This window comes from Juglans regia, chromosome 3 (genome assembly GCF_001411555.2).
Source record: "Juglans regia cultivar Chandler chromosome 3, Walnut 2.0, whole genome shotgun sequence".
Classification (NCBI taxonomy): Eukaryota; Viridiplantae; Streptophyta; class Magnoliopsida; order Fagales; family Juglandaceae; genus Juglans; species Juglans regia.
Window position 1 is genome coordinate 671,114 of NC_049903.1, and position 13,157 is coordinate 684,270.

The 13,157-nt window shown below is 36.8% G+C and overlaps 1 protein-coding gene and 1 pseudogene across 3 annotated transcripts; one reads left to right on the top strand and one right to left on the bottom strand.

Annotated features, from left to right (window-relative positions):
- Positions 1–5,326, bottom strand: LOC109014218 (annotated as a pseudogene).
- Positions 5,327–10,918: 5,592 nt separating this feature from the next.
- LOC108979678 (kinesin-related protein 4-like) lies at positions 10,919–13,036 on the top strand. 3 transcript variants are annotated; one of them, XM_018950392.2, is made up of 2 exons: positions 10,920–11,190; positions 11,310–13,036. In XM_018950392.2, exon 2 carries the CDS (start codon positions 11,318–11,320, stop codon positions 12,719–12,721), a length of 1,404 nt encoding a protein of 467 aa, XP_018805937.1. In that variant the 5' UTR covers positions 10,920–11,190; positions 11,310–11,317; the 3' UTR covers positions 12,722–13,036. The 3 variants fall into 3 exon arrangements, with proteins under 3 accessions (XP_018805936.1, XP_018805937.1, XP_018805938.1); XM_018950393.2 differs by having other exon boundaries at positions 10,922–11,190; positions 11,349–13,036; XM_018950391.2 differs by having other exon boundaries at positions 10,919–13,036.
- The last annotated feature ends 121 nt before the right edge of the window (positions 13,037–13,157 follow it).

Here is a 13,157-nt window from a genome sequence, read left to right on the forward strand (position 1 = left end):
TGGTAAAATAGTACTGATGGATGATATGAACCTCAGTCGCAACACAACTTAGTTATAGTATTCATGAAAAGCGCTCGGCACAAGCAAGGAAAAAAGCCAAAGCATATGCAAAGGTATACAGAGTACACAAAAATGGAATACACAAGTTAGAATTACTGACACCACTAAACATTTCACTGTTGAGTGTATGGCTACTTCAAAACCCCTCTTCTTTTATGCCTTTTCAAATCACTCGGTATAATGAATACAGAATCTACACAGAGCCCACCTTTAGAATGCGTGCAATCTATCTGATTCATGGAAAATCTGACTTTAGTCGCAGGTTCCAAATCACTAACAGTAAACTCACCGACCTTGTAATCTATCCAGCACCCACGCTTATGATTGCCATTGGCATCGTCATGTTCTGTGTCATCTAAAAAGAAGAGATGATGCCCGCTGGCCATCCGAAGTGAATAACTCAAATCGTACTGGCTTTATTTCCCAACGATGGGTGTGCTCAAAGGTACACACTCGCTGTCCCAACCTTTTGCTAAACCTTCCAAGATGAAGCCTGAATGACAGAGTAAAGCTATCAGCAGGAAGGGGACACTTGACCTCCCCATCTACTTCAAACCACCATATTTGCTGCAAATAGGCCACAACATGGAACCTGCAAACGAAGAGGCACACCATCAAAGTGTAAGACCATAATACGATCCATAATGTAGGTAAAGTTCTGACATTCTCAGCAGGCTCAATCACAGTTTTCCAAGGATACAGAGAAAATAAAGGAACTTACTCTATGAATTATGGGCATGTGAGAAATTGATTCTAATCAAATCATTCAAATAGGTAGTGAGGACTATTAGTGCATGCCTTTTGATGTATTTAACATGGGCCCTAGAAAAAAATGAAAAAAATTGAACACCGTTCTCTGAAGAATATCTGTCAAATAGCCTCAGCATTTGTAAAAGCAGGCCTGCCCAAAGCATTTAGAAGGACTAAGCAAGATATTCCACAAAACAAAAAATATTGATGGGCAATGAGTTGTTAGAACCCCATAAATCAGTGTTCGTAAAACCACTTTTATGAATATTAAGATAAAGGGTTTGTAAACTCTTGTATATGAAATAGCGAGATATACATTTTCCACCCAGTTATTTTAGTTATCTAAAGAGGCAATCCCAAAAACAGAAAAATCAGGATTTATATCAAAAAAGAAAGAAATACATAAATCTAGCGAGCAAATGATAAAAGGAACAGTAGTCATGAAGAGACACTAAAGTACACGGTCAGACTTTAGAAATTAATTTAATAAGGACAGAAAAGTATCTACGAAAACCACTATGGCAGATCCAAATGATGCAAAACTCTCCAAAGCAAATACAATAACTGGACCAGGACTGTAAAATGATCTTGAAGAGACTAGAGAGAATATGAAAGCACTCTTCCAGTTCCAAAGAATCTGCAATTCTTTCCATGATATAATGTCAAAGCTCACTAAAGAAACAGTAGCATTAGATATTTCAGATGACAACTGAGTGCAAAAGTTGGAAATCCAGATTGCAAAAAGGGGTCATAAAGATCATTACTCAGAGCTGGTAGGACTTATTCAGGATCAATTTAAGTTCGCTTTGCAGTACACATACTTTGGAAAAACAATAATTAAAATAATATAACAATTAGGGCTATAAAAAGGATGCCTGCTGTCCTGTTACCATTAGAGAAGCACAAGCAGAACACAGCATGTCCCCACAACAATATGATAAAAAAACACTAGTTAATAGTTTTATATGTGCATGCTAACAGATCGAAGAAATCGAAAATAGGAGCATGGTTTCCAGAAAACTGTTTAGTATTTTTAAAAATGGGAATCGTCAACAGAGATTTTGTCCTGTTTAAGGAACAACTAGGTCCAGAGTGGTTGAGAGAGTTGACAAATTTCATTAGTGTCTTTCACTTTAAATAGGCTTATAACAATTGCGAAGTAAGAAATAATTGGCAGGTTTTATCATCCATTTAACAGAATGTTAGGAAAGCATCACATTAAGAGAATGGAGGGAAAGGAATGATCGAAATTTTGAAGATTGTAAATGGACAATGGACAAACTTAAAAAGTCTCTTCTTCAATACTTTGTGGACAACCTATTCTTATTGAGTGGGAAATAACAAGCCAACAAGCCAAACAGACAATATTGCTATATAAAATGCAGCATTTACAATAAAAGGAACTATGCCGTTTAAGGCTAAACAAGGACTCCTAGATTGCTGACTCAGTGGTTCTTCCCCTCCACGTCTTCCTCTCTTACTTAGGATCTTGACACCAAACTCCCTCCATTAGTAGTTTATTATAATCCTTAAGCAAAATTAAAAGGCTACACAATATTGGGCTTCTATAGGCCTATTTGATAAGAACACATATCTATTAAATAACAAAAATATATTATGCATAGTCGATAAGACTAAATCATTGAGCATGCCATGCAAAGCGGAGTAAACCCTAATTCATTGCCTGTTCACCAAGTACAGAAAAACTTGCAAAGTCTGTTTTAGAGGGAGAAAAAACATACCACCGTATATTACTTTAAGAAAAAGTACCCAAACCACCATGTATTGGACTTAAGTGAAGACATGCACAAATCATTTCTAACAACAACATTGTTGTTATATCATACTATAACAACAACATTGGATATTGGAGGAAATGAGAGGGATCGAACATCATGGTAACAAAAATATATTATGCATAGTCGATAAGACTAAATCATTGAGCATGCCATGCAAAGCGGAGTAAACCCTAATTCATTCCCTGTTCACCAAGTACAGAAAAACTTGCAAAGTCTGTTTTAGAGGGAGAAAAAACATACCACCGTATATTACTTTAAGAAAAAGTACCCAAACCACCATGTATTGGACTTAAGTGAAGACATGCATGCGCAAATCATTTCTAACAACAACATTGTTGTTATATCATACTATAACAACAACATTGGATATTGGAGGAAATGAGAGGGATCGAACGTCATGGAAGCATACAGCGTGTAAAAAGTTTTCTGTTAGATCATACTATAAGATGTTGACTGTTCAGCATCACTTTACTTTTCCGTGGAAGAGTATTTGGAGGGCTCATGTGCCGTCAAAGGTAGCATTTTTTTATTTTATTTGGACAGCATCACTTGGGAACCTTCAGACAATTGATAATTTGAGAAAACGTGGCATGATTGTTATGGAGTAGTGCTTCATGTGTAAGAAATATGGTGAATCGGTGGACCACTTACTCTTACATTGTGAGGTGGCTAAGAGATGGTGTGTTCAGTAGAGCAGGGCTGGTTTGGGTAATGCCTAAAACAGTGGTGGATCTACTTGTGTGTTGGAATAGGCTTCATAGTTGTTCTCAAGTGGCAGCTGCGTGGAAGATGATTCCTTTGTGCATTATGCGGTGTATTTGGATGGAAATGAATTAGCGGTGTTTTAATAATAGAGGGCGTACTGCAGAGGAAATCTGGAAATTTGTTATGTTTTCCTTGCTTCAATGGTTTTCAGCTATTGTGATTATTGGAGGGACTGTTCATGAGTTTTTGTTTTCATTTCCTAATCTTAGAATGTAATTAGGTGTATCTGTTTTATACTTCCTGTGTACATCGGCTTTGCCTATTGCATTCGATGAATAAAATTTTATTACTTATCAAAAAAAAAAAATTTGGTGTTATAAACACTACATAAAATGCGATATTAAGTGAAATTGGAATGCTTGTTAATGAATTTCTAACCTGGATTCTTCGGTAGGAACCCAATTCCAATATCTCCGGTCCTCAATTCCAGTTATCGCCAAGCCTCTTGCTGATATTGCCATGCAGACCCTTCCTGTCACCCTATCTAGCCACACTTCCTGTAAAACCCCCAAATTCCATTCTTTAAAAAAAAATCGAATCCTACCAGTCAAAAACACTAAATTTGACCCTCGGTCTTTTCGCAAACCTTATTGCCATGATTGAAGGGCACGGGGCTAGAGAGCAGAGCGAAGATGTCCTTCTTGGACAAGTTCTGATACCTCTCAAGGGGAAAGAGGTCGAGCAGCTCCTGGTAATTAGGGGGCAGCTTCTTTTCCCAGACCGAGTCAGAGGACGCCACGCCGCGAAATGCCAAGTTCAACCTAGCGAGGTTACACATCTCCTGCGGGGTCAGGTACAGTAACACGCCCGCCACGCAGCTCTCCGGTATGTCCCCTAATCCCGGACCCCGTGCCCGACCCGTTCTTGCCCTCTGCCAGGCCCGAAAGAGTCGCCCCCCATCTTCACACCCAGTCCCTTACGAACGTACTTCGTTCAGGTCATGGTATCGCAGTTAGTCCCCACAGATGGTCAAGAGTAGGGGTGATTAACGGTCCGGTCGGACCGAACGGACCGACCAGACCGACCGTTTTGGTCCGGACTGGACTGGACCGAGACTTAGATCGGTCCGGTCCGGTCCATGTTTTAGAGGACCGAATTCATTCGGTCCAGTCCACGGTCCACAGTTTTTTCGGACCGGACCAGACCAGACCGAATGAAAAATTAAAAAAAATATATTTTATATATAATAATTGTACAATTAACAATATAAATTTTTAAATATATTATTAATACTTGTTAATATTTTATAAATTAACAATATTTTATATATATCTTCATTTAACCTATCACTATTAACAATATAAAATTTTAAATATACTATTAACACTTGTTAATATTCTATGAATTAATAAATATATAATATCAATTAGTTAATTATATAGTAATTATATAAATTAATAATATAAGTTTCATCTAATTTATTATCATTGACCATATAAAATATTTTTTTATTGAGTTTGTTACATAATCCACATTAATAAGCCACTTAATTTAATTTAGTATTTTAAATAAATTTTTTTATTAATTATTTAAAAAAAAAAAAAAAAGAGGGCAGACCGACTGGACCGGACCGGACCGGACCAGACCAATAGCTATCGGTCCGGTCCGGTCCCTTTGGGTGTTCGGTCCGGTCCGGTCCGAAAAAATAATGGATCGAAAATTTTCGGTCCATCGCCGGACCGGACCGACCCGTTTGCAGCCCTAGTCAAGAGGAAGATTCGAGTGCTAGATGCATGCACATGATCATTTTCTTTAAGAAAAAAGCTACCCAACCCCCGGTCCCCTAAACGCACGCCACACTCCTGACGTGGTGAACCCGGTTTGTCGCCATATCACGGTTTATTATTTATTCCTCCCGAGCTCCTTCATTCTCCCCCTTCTCCCTCAGAGTTCCCACTCGACGCAGACCTCTCCCTCTTCTCAAACTCCAGCCTTCTGAGTTTCTCATCCATGGTGCCGAAACCCTCTCCCTCAACCCATCTCTTCTCTGACCCTAGCACCCATATCTTCTCCCTTGCCCAGCGCCCATATCTTCTCCCTCAATTTATGCACTGCATTGTGGCGAATAGGTATTTCAAGCAAAAGTGCATCTCATATTTTACCATTTTTTTAGCACAAACTCCTTTACCCTTGTTTTGCAGATATATCCCACAATCATTGTGGTTGGTGCACTGGCAATCTTCAAGCAAAATTAGGGTCCATTTTTCAAAATATAAAAGTAAAATTTTTAAGCATAAACATGTACGTAGATCCATTTTCAAGCATAGATATATGTAATTTGGAAGCTAGCTATATATTTTACTACAATAAACTGGATTCCTGTTTGAAGGGACGTTCTTGATTATTAGCATGTGTTTGAAATTAGGGGTCGGTATGGTCTTAATGAATTGAAAGTGGAGCTCCAATTTTGGAATGGTTTGTTTGGAGTCCTACATTAGGACACATCGCAGGTGGTTAAATTACTAATTATTATCTTGTTCATGGAAGGCTCTTTGTGAGCACCTAAGAAACATAAAGATTTATGTCCATCTCTTCACGAGTGGCTGTCAAAGATGAAGGTTAATAGACTTGGTGCCATTCTTGTCTAATGCATGGCAACATTTTCTACAGTGAATGATTAAGATATTACTATTGATTTGTGCGAGTCAAAAGTTCTTGGATGAGTAATAATTATTGTAAACATAGAAGAAAATAATTGCAGTCTAAATTTTCTTACAAAGCAAGTTTTTTCAGGTGAATTGATCAACATACTAACAAATAAATTCCTCCTGGATTTTGTAGGTGGCTGCAATGGCTTGCTTCATTTCAAACAATGCATTTGCAAAGAACTTGGCAAGAAAGTCTGGGTCAGGGATGATATCTTTTGCAACCAAATTAAAAAGCATCATAATGATCATGATATCTATTCGAGCTGCAAGTGTGTCGGGAGAAGCTGTTGCAAATGAAGATATTACTTATTTTGTTGAAAAGTTTAAGGAAAATAGCATCAGGATGGAACACTTTATTTTGTATTGTTGTTCTTGCATGTTGCAGCTCATTTAAGTCACTCTCATATTTTTGAGTTCATGTGGTTGATAGTTTTGTAGAAAACAACCTACTTTGAAAATGCAGAAAATTGACCTGTTACAATCTTTGGATTTCTGCGTTTGTATTTGGGTTATTCCATTAAATAGTTGCATATTGGCATAGCAAATTTTTGTTAATGGAAAATCTTTATTTAGTTTTGTTCTGCCACTTTCCTATTTAACTTGTTCCACTTTTGAAGTGGCATGTTTAGTTGAGTGGGTTCCATCTTCACCCACAAATTAAACACTTTCGAAATGTCAGCAACTAGAACCATTAACAACAATTTATTTGAACAATCAGCAAAAGGTTCTGGTTCAAAGGCCAATATGTTCTCACTCATATATACTTTGTCCTCACCAAGTTCCTAAACTAACAAAACATAGAAGAAATACATTCTGCTGCAATCTTATATCAAAGATTGTGAAAACAAACTGCAATATGAGAAGTAGCAGCCAATCCACGAATATAATGTAAATGGAAACAAACCATCTTTAAGAAAATATTATATTGCACTTTACATATCAAATCACATATCTGGTTTACCCCTTTTACAGACAAGAAAATATTACACTTCCAGAAATATTACACTTCAAGAAAATAATCCTTCGTGTATACGGAAAGCATAAATCCTTTGCACGCCCATATCTGATTTCACAAACATATATAAGCATAATGCTCGCTCGTATCTGGTTTATACCTATGCCAACAATTCAAAAGTCAAATAACTAAACTTAACACTAACTAACATCTTGAAAAAATCAAATAAAATGTTATTAGTTATACATGTACCAACAAAGGAAAAATAAAATGCTAACTAAACATAAGACATGCTAATTGAACATATTTTCACTAGCTAGTGAAAATCTAGATATGCTAGAAGATACATTTTAATCACCAAAAGTAAAAGCAAATGAAGCGTTCAGGTCTAAAGATTATATGACTTTCTCCTGGGGATGAAAAGTATAAATTCATTATCATGGGGGCCACATCCAAATGAGGCCTTAGACTAATCACCATCTCAAAAGTAACATCCAAATGAGGCCTTAGAGAAGTTGGAAATGAAGAGTACGAATATCTTGGTTTATTTTTTCAGCCTATATAGTTTTTCAAGTCCAACTTTTTCAAGACCATAGCTATATGGCTTAATCACATTCAGATTTATTTTATTTCATAAATCAATTTTAAAATGGATAAAGTTAACTAATTTTGTTGGTGAAATGATGTTCCTTTGACCAATATAGCAGACCTTAGCAAGCAGAACATGTTTACGGGGGGCTGGCATTTTGGTAACTAAATCTTGGTTTGATTTAATATTTAATTAGCTACACAATTTCAGTTGTTATCAACAAGCAAAAAACCAGTGAATGGAATACAACATCAGCAAACCAAAAACCAGTGAATGGTATATAACATCAACAACCCAAAAACCAAAATCAGGAACCAAAAAACACAGTTGATGCGTTGTGTGGCATGGTATACGAAATTTATGCGTGCTATGGACAGTTGATGCCATTCTCGGATGATAAAACACCCAAAAAGTCAACAACCAAAAAACCCACAAAACACAGATCAAACAAATACAAAATCGCAGATCCATTAAACACAAAAACACACAATATGAGTAATGCTAGAAATGGAGAGATACTAGGAGACGAAAATAGAAAAATAAAAACCCTTATACTTTCATTTCTTACCCTTGTTGGCGGAGCTAGACGCTGCTGGAAGTAGATGACGGATGGTGATGATTTCAGCAGCAAGAATGCGAGTGGAGGGGTGAAGCCGTGCGAGAATGGTGAAGCTGGAGGTTGAGTAGATTATTTGAAAAAAAAAACCATCTTCAAACTTTTGTTAATCTTGTCGGCGGAGCCACACGGTATCGAAAGTAGATAAAGGACAATGATGACAGTAAGAATGCGGGTGGAGGAGTGAGGCCGGCGTAAGGAAAACGAGCTGGGGGGTGGGGGTTGAGAACGCGGGGGAGAACAATTTGGGGGGGGATGTAATTGAATTGAATTTGGATCCTTCCACAAATCAAAACGTACGTTTCATGTCTTTTAAACAAAATAAATAAATAAATGCCACGTAGGTTTGGCGTGCGGAGGTTGAGGAATAGTAGGGGGTTGTATAGAAGAACTCTTTTTTTAAAGAGTGGGAATTGAGGATTTGACCGTGGATATTGTTGCAGTTCCCAATGAAGCGCGTCTCCTCCATTGGGCTTTTTACTCCCACATATAATTAACATGCCGATCAGTTCAGCTCAAATAGTGCATGGATCTTGGCGTTAATGTATCTGAAAACACAAACACCTAAAAAGGACGAAGTGGATGAAAATACTTTTTTGACTCAAATCGTGTAGGGCTTTGGCGGAAGAAAGTTTGCATTGCAAGTCATAGAAGATTGAGGCTGGAGCCCAAATCAGTTTGAGTTTTGTCATCTTGAAATAATTTTTTGGGATTTCTCAGAGGGACCCTCTTCAAAATCTCTCTATAAACCCAACCCAAACAACCAAAACTTGTGTGCTAGTCAACACCTCTTCCATCCCAGTCCCTCGTATTGATTTTTGAATGGGACACCGCATCATGATTCGACCTTTCAGATTTGCCTTCCTCTGTCTTGTTATCTCATTTTTCATAATATTTTATATAATATTATTTTTTTAAAAAAATTATTTTTATAAATTAACTTATAAAAATAATATTATTTTATTAAAATATCCTTATTTTACAATATATTATAAAATATATTATGAAATGTGTTATGTATGTATCATTACTATTGTATGAAATCAAAGCTTAATACTCCATACACCATTTTCTTTAAATAGAATTTAATTACTTTTAATTGGTGCCTATTTGATATTAATTAAATAGTCATTATATTTGTAAAGAACATATCATCCATATTATTAATATGTCACTATTTGATTTGTAATATTTAAATCTTAATTTTTTTTTTAACAAATTAAATCAGGTCACATTATAAATTTTCAAAATTATAAAAGGTCTACAATGTTCAAGTTTATGATAATCCATTGAGCTTCCAAACTAAGGATGACAACTCTTTAATAATTATTATGAGAAATGCTTTATTTATAATAAAAAAATTATTAAAATAAAGTTATAAATTGATAAAATTTAATGTTATATATTAAATTATAAAATTATTTTTATTATAAAATAGATATAATATACATATAAAATCATATAAATTTATAAATTTAGTTTGTCTCTTCTCAATTATTATTAAGTCCATTAGTATATCACTTTGAATGGTCAGAAATTGAACACGTGTCTTGGTTCAAGGAGTTGCAGTAAGGGGATCGACGTAGTTGATGGGGCCCAAAAAAAACATAATTAAAAAAATGTCAAACCTAACTTCATATTATTTAAATAAAAATCAATCTTCAAATTTTAAATCAAACATATTGACCTGTAAAGTAGTTGATTTCAGTATCCCTTGACCAACGTGGTAATCCATGTTACCAAGAATAGGTTCTATTCTATTAATAAATTCAAATCCACAATCTATCTTTTAGCCACCAATCCAGCCTTAAACCTCTCAGCTGCTTCATAGAGTAAAAACTCTTTTTAGATTGGATAACGATAGGTATATTAATTCAATAAATCTTTACAATTTTTTCACACTCTATAATCTACATTTTTGTTTTCTTTTATCAAATATTTATTATATGAATAAAGAATAGAAAATTTGAAATAATTTAAAAATAATAAACTCAAAAAATTTAAAATTTAAAATATTTAAAAAAATATGAAATATAGAGTGTAGTGAAAGTTGTGTAGTAAAACTCATATTAATTCCTATCAGACATTTGCTATTCTCTTTATTTTTATAATTTTATAATTATTTTTTTAATACTTAAATAATTAAGAAAGTGATTATGAATGAAGTTGTATATTATTTTAATTTTTTTAATAATTAAGAATATTAAAACAAATTAATAAAAAAATAAAAATTTTAAATTCTCTATAAAATAATAAAATGACAATAGAAAGTAGTAAGACTGTTTTGGGTTTAGTCATTGAAAAAATCTAAATCATACTCTACTGTTTGTAGAGTCCCCAGCACACTCAACGTGCTGGGGTGAAAAAAAAATTCTTCACAATGTGCTGCGACTTTCGACTGCTCCCAAACATTTCTCTTAGTCATTAGTACGTTGTCCGTCCCCTCTCACCCATATGTATAATATATATATATATATATGTATGTATGATCAGAAAATGATCTCTTACTATTTTGCCTCAAATGTATTCGATTGATAATTTATTTATTTATTCAGTGATTAAAGAAATTATTTTAAGTGTATTGATATATTTTTTTATTTTTAAATATATTAAAAGAAATATGAATAGAAAAATGAAAAGAAAAAAAAAAGTTTCCAGCGGTAAGTCTGAGCAGTAGCACCGCTCTTTTAGGAATCCTGTGGGTTTCCGTCCAAAGCAGGAAGAAGCAAAACCATGGGCAGTTTTCTGTCAGCCCAAACAAAACCTGCTAATCTAAAACCGGCTGCCCCGCTCTCTGTATTTACTCGATCCTTTCTATCCCATCATTCAATCTAATGCACATCCACCGTCTCTCGCTCTCTCTCTCTCTCTCTCTCCGTGTGTATATCTTCTTGTGTCTATATTTGCAAAGGTTCGAGAAGGACCAGTACTATCCATCTGGGCAGCCCAGGACTTGGTGTCTGGTGACGTGACAAACTGATTCCAATCTCTCTTTCTTGACGGACGGGGTATGTTTCCTTTACTACTTCCTTGAATGAGAAATACATGAGTACGTAGGTGATGAACAAATTTTTTCGACTCGGCCTTTGTGACCAATTTTAGTTTTTGATGGAACCAAATGGTTTAGGTGGTGGGATGTTTCCTAACATTGGTTCTGGAATGTTAGGTCTAGAATTGCCTCTTCAACAACAACAGCCACAACCACAACAACAAAAGAGTCCTGCAAACCCTCATCACGGCCTCCGAAACAACCATCTCCAGATGGTTTCCTATCCCCATCATGAAACCGATCACAACCCACCACAGTCTCAGCAATCCGTGAAACATCCAATATATGCTTCCAAACCAAAGCAAGCCATAGCTCTCAGTGATGAGGACGATGACAACTCTGGGGATGCCAAGAGAAAAATGTCGCCTTGGCAGAGAATGAAGTGGACGGACACCATGGTAAGGCTGCTGATAATGGCAGTCTATTACATGGGCGACGAATCCATGTCTGAAGGGACCGATCCAACGGGCAACAAGAAGAAGTCTGCAGGCTTGTTACAGAAGAAAGGGAAGTGGAAATCGGTCTCCCGCGCTATGATGGAGAAGGGGTTCTATGTGTCTCCGCAGCAATGCGAGGACAAGTTCAATGACTTGAACAAGAGGTATAAGAGAGTGAATGATATACTTGGGAAGGGTACGGCTTGCAAGGTCGTGGAGAATCAGAGCTTGCTGGAGACAATGGACTTGTCACCTAAGATGAAAGAAGAAGTTCGCAAATTGCTGAATTCTAAGCACTTGTTCTTCAGGGAAATGTGTGCTTACCACAATAGCTGTGGTCATGGGAGTGCCGGTGGGGCTGGTGGAGGAGCAAGTCAATCCCCAGATCAGGTGGCTACCGAGCCATCTCATACTCAGCAGCAGCAGGCACAACAGCAGCGGTGCTTTCACTTGGCGGAGAATGCAGGTATGTGTGCTGAGGGTTCGAAATTGGTGAAAGGAGGAAATGGTGAAGAGGAGGAAGATGATGAGGATGATGATGATTCTGATGAGTACGAGGACGAGGATGGTGTGGAAAGCGGTTCTAGGGGTCATAGCGGGCATGGACATGATCAAGACGAGGACGACAATGATGAAAAGTCTTCGAGGAAAAGAGCAAGGAAGGGAGTGTTTTTTACGTCCTCGCAGTTAGTGCAGCAACTGAGCTGTGAGGTGGTGAGCGTGCTGCAAGATGTGGGGAAGAGCCCGTGGGAAAAAAAACAGTGGATGAGGACCCGTTTGATACAATTGGAGGAGCAGCAAGTGAGCTACCGAGGCCGATCTTTTGAGCTAGAGAAACAGCGGTTGAAGTGGGTCAAGTTTAGCAGCAAGAAGGAGAGGGAAATGGAGAGAGCTAAGCTTGAGAACGAGAGGAGAAGGCTCGAGAACGAGAGAATGTCCCTGCTTCTACGCCAGAAAGAGATGGAGCTGCTTGATCATCACCACCAACAGCAGCAACACCTACAACATTCATCGACTAACAAGCGGGGTGAACCATCCTCCATTACTGGATGAAAACTAATTGTATAACAACATATGATAATTGACTCAGTGTAGGTTTAGAGAGCTTAAAAGGTGGCATTCTTTTTCTTTCGTCTTTACTTCGGCTCAAATTTTGTTGTTAATCTTGGTAGAGGCTCTCAGCCCCGCATCCTTTATATTTCAGTAGAACCGTCATGGGCTGGGCGCTTTATCATGTCTATCTGTAACAGTAGAACCGCCGACGAGAGGTGAAGCACTCCACCCAAAAAAGAAAACAAAACAAAACAAAGAAATATAGAGAGAAGGAAAATCAGAATCATGGATTCTCTTCTCTTTTTTAGCTCTTGATTTAATAGTCTGTATTTTACTCCTGAAAATGCTTTCTTTTCCCACCCCCACCCAATCAACTAATGTTTTGGGGTCATTCATTTTGCATTCCGATCCAAGTGGTAGATAGATGATAATCACT

Excerpts from the sequence above, each read along its gene's own strand:
- LOC108979678 (XM_018950391.2), top strand. The coding sequence starts at position 11,291 with ATGGAACCAAATGGTTTAGGTGGTGGGATGTTTCCTAACATTGGTTCT.